This window comes from Ovis canadensis, chromosome 5 (genome assembly GCF_042477335.2).
Source record: "Ovis canadensis isolate MfBH-ARS-UI-01 breed Bighorn chromosome 5, ARS-UI_OviCan_v2, whole genome shotgun sequence".
Lineage (NCBI taxonomy): Eukaryota > Metazoa > Chordata > Mammalia > Artiodactyla > Bovidae > Ovis > Ovis canadensis.
In genome coordinates, this window is record NC_091249.1 from 52,989,719 (window position 1) to 53,001,550 (window position 11,832).

At 39.5% G+C, this 11,832-nt stretch overlaps 1 protein-coding gene across 1 annotated transcript; it reads right to left on the reverse strand.

Annotated features, from left to right (window-relative positions):
- Nucleotides 1-10,129: 10,129 nt before the first annotated feature.
- On the reverse strand, nucleotides 10,130-11,077 carry LOC138441210 (olfactory receptor 2V1). Its single transcript, XM_069591862.1, has one exon. It carries the CDS (start codon nucleotides 11,075-11,077, stop codon nucleotides 10,130-10,132), a length of 948 nt encoding a protein of 315 aa, XP_069447963.1.
- Nucleotides 11,078-11,832: the final 755 nt, after the last annotated feature.

Genomic DNA, 11,832 nt, shown 5'->3' on the forward strand with positions numbered 1-11,832 from the left:
TGTCTTGGTGTGTTTCTCCTTGGGTTTACCCTGTATGAGACTCTTTGTGCCTCTTGGACTTGATTGACTATTTCCTTTTCCATGTTGGGGAAATTTTTAAAAATTTCTCATACCTTTTCTTTTACTCTTCTTCTTCTAGGACCCCTGTGATTCGAATGTTGGTGTGTTTGATATTGTCCCTGAGGTCTCTGAGACTATCCTCAGGTTTTTTTTTTTTTTTCCATTCTTTTTACTTTATTCTGCTCTTCAGAAGTTATTTCCACCATTTTATCTTCCAGCTCACTGATTTGTTCTTCTGCTTCAGATATTCTGCTACTGATTCCTTCTAGAGTGTTTTGCCAGGAGAAATATCAGTAACCTCAGATATGCAGATGACACCACCCTTATGGCAGAAAGCAAAGAACTAAAAAGCCTCTTGATGAAAGTGAAAGAGGAGAGTGAAAAAGTTGGCTTAAAGCTCAACATTCAGAAAGCTAAGATCATGGCATCCAGTCCCATCACTTTGTGGCAAATAAATGGGGAAACAGTGAAAACAGAGGCATACTTGATTTGGGGGGGGGGGGCTCCAAAATCACTACAGATGGTGACTGCAGCCATGAAATTAAAAGACGCTTACTCCTTGAAAGAAAAGTTGTGACCAACCTAGACAGCATATTCAAAAGCAGAGACATTACTTTGCCAACAAAGGTCCATCTAATCAAGGCTATGGTTTTTCCAGTAGTCATGTGTGGGTGTGAGAGTTGGACTATAAAGAAAGCTGAGCGCCAAAGAATTGATGCTTTTGAGCTGTGGTGTTTGAAAAGACTCTTGAGAGTCTCTTGGACTGCAAGGAGATCCAACCAGTCCATCCTAAGGGAAATCAGTCCTGAATATTCATTGGAAGGACTGATGTTGAAGTTGAAACTCCAATACTGAGGCCATCTGATGCGAAGAGCTGACTCATTTGAAAAGACCTAATTCTAGGAAAGATTGAAGGTGGGAGGAGAAGGGAATGACAGAGGATGAGATAGTTGGATGGCATCACTGACTCAGTGGAGATGAGTTTGGGTAAACTCTGGGAGTTGAGATGGACAGGGAGGCCTGGCGTGCTGCGGCCCATGGGATCACAGAGTCAGACACAACTGAGTGACTGAACTAAACTGAAAGTATTTTTAATTCCAGTAATCGTGTTGTTTGTATGTTTATTCTTTAATTCTTCTAGGTCTTTGTTAATTGATTCTTGCATTTTCTCCATTTTGTTTTCAGGGTTTTTGATAATCTTTACTATCATTATTCTGAATTCTTTTTCAGTACTTTGCCTATTTCCTCTTCATTTATTTGGACTTCTGTATTTCTAGTTTGTTCCTTCATTTGTGCAATATTTCTCTGCCTTTTCATTATTTTTTTAAATTATTGTGTTTGAGGTCTTCTTTTCCCAGGTTTCAGGATCAAATTCTTTCTTCTTTTTGATTTCTGCCCGCCTATGGTTTGTCCAGTGGTTTGTGTAAGCTTTGTATAGAGTGAGATATGTGCTGAGTTTTTGTTTATTTGTTTGTTTTTCCTCTGATGGGCAAGGCTAAGTGAGGTGGTAATCCTGTCTGCTGATGATTGGGTTTGTATTTTTGTTTTGTTTGTTTTTAGATGAGGTGTTCTGCACAGGGTGCCACTGGTGGTTGGGTGATGCTGGTGTCTTGTATTCAAGCAGTCTCCTTTGTGTGAGTTCTCACTATTTGATACACCCTAGGGTTACTTCTCTGGTAGTCTAGGGTCTTGGAGTCAGTGCGCCCACTTCAAAGGCTCAGGGCTTGATCTCTGGTCAAGAACGAAGATTCAACAAATGGTTTGTTATGACATTAAGTGAGATTACAACAAATATCCGAAAACAACAAACCAAAGAGGAACCCTAGATAAATGGCAGTTACAAAGTCAGGCAAATAATAATTAAAATAATGAAATATATGCAGATACATATACACCTATCAGTTTCATTCAGTTCAATCGCTCAGTCATGTCCAACTCTTTGCAACCCAATGAATCGCAGCACGCCAGGCCTCCTGTCCATCACCACCTCCCAGAGTTCACTCAAACTCACATCCATCTAGTTGGTGATGCCATCCAGCCATCTCATCCTCTGTCGTCCCCTTCTCCTCCTGCCCTCAATCCCTCCCAGCATCAGAAGTCTTTTCCAAAGAGTCAACTCTTCACATGAAGTGGCCAAAGTACTAGAGCTTCAGCTTTAGCATCATTCCTTCCAAAGAAATCCCAGGGCTGATCTCCTTTAGAATGGACTGGTTGGATGTCCTTGCAGTCCTTGGGACTCTCAAGAGTCTTCTCCAACACCACAGTTCAAAAGCATCAATTCTTCGGTGCTCAGCCTTCTTCACAGTCCAACTCTCACATCCATACATGACTACTGGAAAAACCATAGCCTTGACTAGATGGACCTTTGTTGGCAAAGTAATGTCTCTGCTTTTCAATATGCTATCTAGGTTGGTCATAACTTTCCTTCCAAGGAGTAAGCGTCTTTTAATTTCATGGCTGCAGTCACCATCTGCAGTGATTTTGGACCCCCCAGAAATAAAGTCTGACAGTGTTTCCACTGTTTCTCCATCTATTTCCCATGAAATGATGAGACCAGATGCCATGATCTTCATTTTCTGAATGTTGAGCTTTAAGCCAACTTTTTCACTCTCCTCTTTCACTTTCATCAAGAGGCTTTTTAGTTCCTCTTCACTTTCTGCCATAAGGGTGGTGTCATCTGCATATCTGAGGTTATTGATATTTCTCCCTTCAATCTTGATTCCAGCTTGTGCTTCTTCCAGCCCAGCGTTTCTCATGATGTACTCTGCGTATAAGTTAAATAAGCAGGGTGACAATATACAGCCTTGACGTACTCCTTTTCCTATTTGGAACCAGTCTGTTGTTCCATATCCAGTTCTAACTGTTGCTTCCTCACCTGCATATAAGTTTCTCAAGAGGCAGGTCAGGTGGTGTGGTATTTCCATCTCTTTCAGAATTTTCCATAGTTTGTTGTGATCCACACAGTTAAAGGTTTTGGCATAGTCAATAAAGCAGAAATAGATGTTTTTCTGGAACTCTCTTGCTTTTTCCATGATCCAGCAGATGTTGACAATTTGATCTCTGGTTCCTCTGCCTTTTCTAAAACCAGCTTGAACATCTGAAAGTTCGCGGTTCACATATTGTTGAAGTCTGGCTTGGAGAATTTTGAGCATTACTTTACTAGCATGTGAGATGAGTGCAATTGTGCAGTAGTTTGAGCATTCTTTGGCGCTGCCTTTCTTTGGGATTGGAATGAAAACTGACCTTTTCCAGTTCTGTGGCCACTGCTGAGTTTTCCAAATTTGCTGGCATATACACCCATAAGCAAATTCAAAACAGTCCAACAAAAATAAAGTATTGTAGATTGACCTAGTGAACAAAGGAAACAAAAAATTATATTTACCAGTTGAGAACAAAACTAACTAAAGCACAAACTGGAAAACAAAACTAAAGTAAGGTGCCAAGTAGGGAATAAAACAATGAAAACAAAACTGACAAATATGTTGAAAGGAAAGGAAAGAAAAAAAAAAGAATAGCTATGCAAAGTTAAATAGAGGTAGATGAAGAAGATTTAAATACATTAAAGATTAGCTGTAAGGGGAAAAGAATAGTAGGAAAGGCAAACAAAAGAATAAATTTAGAAAAAATATAATAGGTTTAATAAATTAAGATTAAAAAAAGAGAAAAGGGCGGGGGGGAAGGAAAACTCCAGAGAACTGCAAAAGCCCAACATAGAGGCAGAGATTTATAACAGCAATAAAAAAAATGTGGTGGAGGAAAAAAAGAAAAGCTCAAATCTTAATTAGATTTCATAATGCCAATAAAATCATCAACTACAATAGATGGGCAAAAATGAAAACAGAAAAAAATCCAAAAGAATCTACAGAACAAGTCAAAACATAAGAACAATAAATTCTTTTTTTTTTTTTTTTTTTTTGAGTCACAGTTGTCAGAGTCCTCTCCCTTGCTGGGAGTAACAGTCCACCTCACCTCCCTAGGATGCCCTCCAACACTGTGTTGATCTCTGGGCTTGCTATGGGGGCAGCTCAGATTCTAATCTGGTCCTGCTTCTATATGTTCTTGTCTCCAATGTCCACAGCTATCAGAAATAGTGCATTTTCTTTGGTGGGAGCTCTCAGTGACTTTTATATATTCGATAGACACAGAGTCTTCCTAGTTGATCATATGGATTTAATCTGCAGCTTGTACAGCTGGTGGGAATGTTTTGGGTCTTCTTCCTTAACCACACTCCCCCTGGGTTTCAATTGTGGTTTTATTTCCACTTCTGTATGTTGGTCGTCCACTGGGGTTTGCCCCTGATGCTGTCCTGGAGGACTTGGGCTTGCTGCTGTGAGGGCCAGGTACGGAGGCGGTGCAGCTGCTTGGGTTGCTTGGGTCCTAGCAGCACCAGGTGCTCAGGGGAGTTGGCAGCTAAGGCAGCAGGAAATATAGTACTCTATAAGGTTATGGCAACCAGTATTGGCCAATACACTCCAGCATTCTTGCCTGGAGAACCCCTTTTCCTCACAGAGAAGCCTGGCAGGCCACAGTCTACAGGGTCGGAAAGAGTTGGACACTACTGAAGTGACCCTGTGCACACAGATGCAAGACTTTTCTTGCCTGTGGCAGCTCTGCCCCAGTGAGAGTTGAGCATGAAGGTGGCGTACCTGCTTAGCTTTCGAGGACCCTGGCAGCGCCAAGTGTGCAGGGACTTGGACTACCTCTGCCGCAGGAGTTATAGCCCTATCAGAGTCTTTTTTCAAGCCTCTTGTAGCTGGCTTCTTTGTCCAGTCTTTCTCCATAGCTCCGCCCATTCAGGCAATTAGAGGGCTCCCTTGCTGGGGTCCTTCTCTGTTGTTCAGCGAGTCAGCCACATAGAGATGCCCCGCTGACTGGGGTCCTACTCTGTAGATTGGCAAGTCAGGCACTTAAAGGAGCACTCTGGGTGGGGTCCTGCTCTGTAGTCCAGTGAATCAGGAGTTTGATGGGCCAGGCTCTCTATTGTTCAGCTGCTGATGCTGGCGTGTGGGGAGAGAGAGGCTATGGTGATGGCTCCAACACTTATGTGTGACTCAACAGTCTGCCTTGCTTTTATGGCCCGTCTTTCCTCCACAGGCATTTCCCACCACAATCTCCTCTCTCACCTCCTCTCAATCCATCTCTCTTCAGTCAACAGCAGCCCTTGCCCTGTGATTGCTCCACAATCCCCAGACTCCATGTCCCCATCCGGTGTATGTATGACTGTGGCAAGGATTGTCTGATTCTCATTCCATTTAGGCTGCCACAGGTCAGCTGTTTCACTCTCAGCCTTAAATGTTTCTTCTCTGACTCAGATAATTGCCCTGATGTGGGGATCAGATCCCTGATTCAGTTCCCCCACCCGCCGAGGGCAGGTCCAGTCCTAATAACACTCCTGTTTTTCCCCCTAGTTCCTTCATCCTACCGAGTTTTGCATGGTTCTGTATAATCTTTCCCTCTTATCATGTATTCCTGTCCACTCTCAGCTGGTGTACTGCAAGCACTTCTGTGTCTGAAGGTGTAGTCCTGATGTATCTGTGGTAAGAGGTGTACTCCCATCCACCTACTCCTCAGACATCTTGTTCTCTCCGACAAAGAGAATCTTAAAAACAGCAAGAGAAAAATAATTTATCATGTACTCGTTTGTCCCTAGAACATCAGAAAAATTCAGGTGAAATTTTGGGCCAACCCAATACATGGGCTTGTATTAGCATAGAACAAATGACTGCATATTGGATCCATTTCTTTTACTTAAACTTTTATATTCTATGGCTTTTGCTACAAGTTAAGAATGTTGTCTATAACCTGAAATATATAGGAGAGCCCATTCTCAAGGCTCTGATCTTTAAAGATGTAACACTTTTCCAACCATGTAGAGATAAAAAGCTGCAGAACAGAAAAATAGCATTTGTCCTGTTGGAGGTTTACAGGAACACCATGATCTGGTGTACTTGGACAGATGCAAGATCAAAGGATTCTGACACCAAGAAATTTGCAATCGCCAACCACAGATTCTGCCCTTTTTGCGTAAAAGAAGCCTGAATTCTAACTTGGGCAAGATGGTCGTTTTGGACACTAGTACACCCTCTTCTCAGTTTTCTGAATAAAGTCACTATTCTTTGCCCCAACAATTTGTCTTGAGATTTATTAGTCTGTTGTACAGCAAGCAGTATGAGCTTGGACTGAGTAACAGGCTCAGTAAAATCTGCAATCGATTTTTTCATCAGAAACACTGGAGACAAGAAGTAAATTAACTGACATTTTAAAACACTGATAGAAAAAAAAAACTATAAACAAAGAATTTTATATCTGGCAAAACTATACTTCAAAATGAAGGAGAAATAAGACATTCTTAGCCAAACAGAAGCCAAGGGGGTACATTGATAGTAGACTTTTTCTACAAGAAATGTTATAGGATGTCATTAAGTCTGAAATGAATGGACACTGGACAATGACTTGAGGCCGTATGAGAAATAATGAACTCTGGTAAAAATAACAAAAGTAAGTATTTAAAACAGTATTGTTGCATTTCTTGGCTTGTAATTTTTTCCCTGTATTATTTAAGAGGTAAATATATTAAACAGTAATTATAAACCTATGTTAACTTGCACATAGGTTTACTTTACACTTTACACAAAGTGTAAAGATATAATATTCAAGAACTTACTTACAAAACAGAAAGAGAGTCACAGACTTAGAGAACGAACTTATGGTTGCTGGGGGAAAGACGGGGGAAAGAGATAGTTAGGGAATTTGGGATGGACATGTACACACCGCTCTATTTAAAATGGATAATCAACAAAGACCTACTGTATAGCATATGGAACTTTGCTCAAGTTCCTGGCACCCTGGATGGGAGGGGAGTTTGGGGGAGAATGGATACATGCATATTTATGACAGAGTCCCTTTGCTGTCCACCTGAAACTACTATAAAATTGTTAACTGGCTATACTCCTATACAAAATAAAAAGTTAAAAAATATATATAGTGTTAGAGACAACAACAAAATAAAGGAAAATAGAGCTATGTAGGAGCATGACTTTTGTATGTTATAAAGGCAAAGTTTGTATTAAGTCAAACTAAATTAGTATACATTTAAGATAAGAATTGTACTCCCTATGGTAAAAGCTAAGAAAATATCTTAAAATACATACAAAAGGAAATGAAATAATTCCCTGGCAGTACAGTGGTTAGGACTTAGAACTTTCACACTTTTGCTGCAGGAGCCCAGGTTTGATTCCTGGTTGGGGAACTAATATCTTACAGGGGGAACTTAAATCATCACAGCATGTCCAAAAAAATAAATACATTTAAAAAAAGGTTTGAATATAAAATTTTAAAAATTTAAAAATAAAATAAGGAGGGAATAAAAACAATCAAATAATGCCCCCCCAAAATAAATTACACAGAAGGAAGCAATGGAAAAAATGGAAAACTAAAAAAATATATATAGAAAATGAATATCAAAATAGCAGAAGTAACTGTCCATATCAGTAATTACTTTAAATTTCAATGAACTAGGCCCTCCAATTAAAAGGCAAAGACTGGCAAAACACATTTTTTGAAATATCATTCAATTCCATGTTGTCTATAAGAAACTCTCTTAGATTTGAAACCACAAGTAGATGGAAAATAAAAAGATGGAAAAAGGATGCTCCACACAAACATAGCCAAAAAAGAGCAGAGGTGGAAATATTAATATAAGAAAAAATATATAGTACTATATTACATTATATGTTACAAGGGACTAAGTACATCTTATGTCGAGAAAATTGTCAATTCATCAAGCAGCTATAACAATTTTAATCATACATATATTAAACACAGCTCCAAATTATGTGAAGCAAACTTTGATAAAATTGAACTGAAAAGAGACAGTTCTGTGATAATGGTTGAAGACTTAGTATTTCACTTTCAAAAACGGATAGAACATCTAGATAGAATATCAATTAGAAAATAGAGGGTATCAACAATATTATAACCCAACTTTGTATACTAGACATATATAGAACATTCTACCCAGCAACAGAAGACACACATTCTCCTCAAGTGTACATGGAGCATTCCCCAGGATACACCATATGTTAGACTAAAAATTGTCTCAATAAATTTCAAATATTGAGATCATATCGTATCTTCTTTGACCAAAATAGAATGAAACTAGATATCAATGATAGGAAGAGAATGGAAAATTCAAAAATATGTGGAAATTAAACAGCACACTCTTAAAAAATCAAATGGACTAAAGAATAAATAAAAGATAAATTAGAAAAAATCTCGAGACAAATGAAAATGAAAACATAATATACCAAAATATGGGATGCCAGGAAAGTAATGCTCAGAGAGAAATTTACAGCCTATATCAGAAAGGAAGTAAAGAACTCAAAATGATCACCTAACTTTATACTTTAAAGAAAAAGAGAAAACTAAACCAAAAGCTAGAAGAATGAAAAAAGCAAAGATTAGAGTGAAGATAAAGAGATTAAAAAACAGTAAATAAAATTGACCAAACCAAAAGTCTTTTCTTTAAAGGTAAACAAAATTGAACAAGCTTAAGCTAGAATGGTAAACAAAAAGAGAGAAGTCAATAAAATAACTACAATCAGAAATGAAAGTAGGGATATTACTATAGACTGTACAGAAATAAAAATGAGTATGAGAATACCATGAACTGATGCTGAAGCTCCAATACTTTGGTCACTTGATGTGAAGAGCCAACTCATTGGAAAAGACTCTAATGCTAGGAAAGATTGAGGGCAGGAGGTGAAGAGGGTGATAGAGGATGAGATGGTTGGATGGCATCATTGATTCAATGGACATGAATCTGAGCAAACTCAGGGACATAGTGAAGGACAGGGAAGCCTGGCGTGCTGCAGTCCACGGGGTCACAAAGAGTCGGACACAACTGAGCAACTGAACAACAACCTCACACTAGGAAGAGTAACTTCTTTTTACGGTTTTTTCCTCTGCAATCCTTAGTGTTCTTTTGCCATTTCAGTTCTCAAATACCTGGTTAACGACTCTTTACACTACACTTTTTCTACTAAAGTAACTGATAAAGTTTTTATTCCTGGCTGTACCCTGACTGATACATAAGTTATTAAACAATGGCTAGAATTCTGTCTTTATTTCTGTTCTAATCTCCACTTTCCAAAACAAATATAGTTTTACTTTTGCAGAACTTTAAGTACAGAAATAGTCACAGTTGCCACAGCAAATTTGGCACCTGAATAGTGCTTTTAAAAATGTTTTCATACATATATCCTTTTTGATGTCTTCTTCTTGCCTTCATTCAATAAGGTTTATTAAGCAATTAGTACCTATGAGGCACAGAACCAGGTACTGGAAATATATAAATAATTTATTAGCAGTTAGGGATATATTTGTATTTTTTATTTAAGTATAGTTTGTTTACAATGTTTTGCCAATCTCCACTGTACAGCAGAGTGACTCAGTTTTACACGTATATATATTCTTTTTTTAATGTTCTTTTCCATTATGGTTTATCCCAAGAGATTGGATATAGTTCCCTGTGCTACACAGTAGGAGGACTTTGTTGCTTATCCATTCTAAAGGAAGTATTTTTCATGTACCAACCCCAAACTCCCATTCCACACCTCTCCCTCCCCCACATCCCTTAGACTAAGAACCATCCAATAAAGAATCATAGAGACTCAATTTCTCTCATCTAGAAAGTTTTTATTTAAAATATTTATATTTATTAAGTGAAATAATCAACTAAGTAATATAGATGATACATAAATGAAAAAAGACTGTGCCCAGGACATAGCAAGCACTCAATAAAACACAATTATAACCAAGAAGAATTAAAAATAGAGTGAATTTCCTTCAAAGACTTCATAAATGATCAATAATGATAATAATAACAATGCATTGCTTCCTCACAGTGCTTTAGATTTACATATAGTTATCCCAACAAAATCCCTGTGAGGTAGGGCAGTGTCATGATTCTCATTTATTGATGAGGAAACAGTCACTCACAAAGCGTGAATGACTCGCCAACATTATGCAAACAGGAGGTGGCAGCACCAGGCTCCAGATGCCCTGGTGTTCAGTGCCAGTTGCCAACCCTGCAGTGATTCAGCCCCTTCTTCAAGGCGCCCATCACTTCCCGATTTCTCAAGCTATAAATAAGAGGGTTGAGCATAGGGGTAAGGACTGTGTAGAAGAGAGACACCACCTTGTCATGGCTTGGGGCCCGGTAGCGCCTAGGCCTAAGGTAGATGAACATGGCTGCCCCATAGAAGAGGGACACAGCAGTAAGGTGGGAAGAACAGGTAGCCAGAGCCTTTTTACGAGCATGAGCAGAGTGCATATGGAGCACAGCCCCCAAAACTCGAGCATAGGAAGCCACAATGATGGAGAAGGGCAGGAGCAGCATGAAGACACAGCAAGCAAAAAGCAGGGAATCAAAAATGGATGTGTCTACACAGGCCAGTTTCAATAAAGCTGGAACCTCACAGAAGAAATGATCCACATTCCTTGAGCCACAGTAGGGTAAGCTTATGGCTCCCACCATTTGTATCATTCCATCTATTATCCCAAAAGTCCATGAACTCACAGCAATCTGGAGACAGACCCTCTGGCTCATGAGGATGGGATAGTGAAGTGGGTGGCTAATGGCCACATAGCGGTCATAAGCCATGAGTCCCAGCAAGAGCCCTTCAGATCCCACCAGAGAGACAAAAAATCCAATTTGTATGGCACAACCCACAAAGGAGATGAACTTCCTGCCAGACAGGAAGTTGGCCGCCATCTTGGGCACAATGTCACAGACCAACAGGAGGTCCATGAGGGAGAGCTGGCTGAGGAAGAAGTACATGGGTGTATGAAGTCGAGGATCCATGTAGATGAGGCAGATGAGGAGGACATTCCCACAGAGCGCTACTGTGAAGACCATCATAACCACAGAGAATAGGGCAAAATCAGCCTGGCTATGAGAAAAGATGCCCAAGAGAATGAAGCCATCTGTGGATGATTGGTTCAACCATATCCCCATGGTTCAGCTGTTCACAGGCACCTGAAAACATGGACAGAGAAATTCTGAGATTGAGAGACATGTCTTTACTTATCTCTGAATTATTCTTCTTCAGTCATCTGTATCTTTTGCAATTCATTAGAGCACAACAGTACATGCTTAGGGATATATAAGAGGATAGGAGCATTCCAGGTGGCACAGTGGTAAAGAACCAGCCTGCCAATGCCAGAGATGTAAGAGACATGGGTTTGATCTCTGGGTTGGGCAGATCCCCTAGAGAAGGGCATGGTAACCCACTCCAGTATTCTTGCCTGGAGAATCCCATGGACAGAGGAGCCTGGCCAGCTAGTCCATAGGGTTGCAAAGAGTTGGACATGACAGAAGCGATTTAGCACAGCACGTTCTTTCATTTTTCCCAAAACACAGATGATAGGATATTTGCTATCTCATAGAACTGAACCATTTATCTACATTTGCATGTATCCATACCAAGAAGAATAGAATCCGAGTTAGTTTATGTGTCACAGGACTATTGGACAATCCTCTTTCAATAGGCAAAATACTGGCTTTCCCATATGGCACTGACTCTTTTTAGCAAGACTAAATGGACTCAGTATACTATCTCTAGCAGACCTTGGACCATTTCATCCCAAGAGATAATCCATATATGTTACAATAAAGGAAAGCAATGGATACTTGAGATGTTCTTTATTTTGCTGAGCTCAAATACCTTAGAACCATTTTTAATTCCTCTATATCTTTTACATCCAATCTAT

Bases quoted from the DNA above. Each gene is read 5' to 3' on its own strand.
- LOC138441210 (XM_069591862.1), bottom strand. From the start codon at position 11,077: ATGGGGATATGGTTGAACCAATCATCCACAGATGGCTTCATTCTCTTG.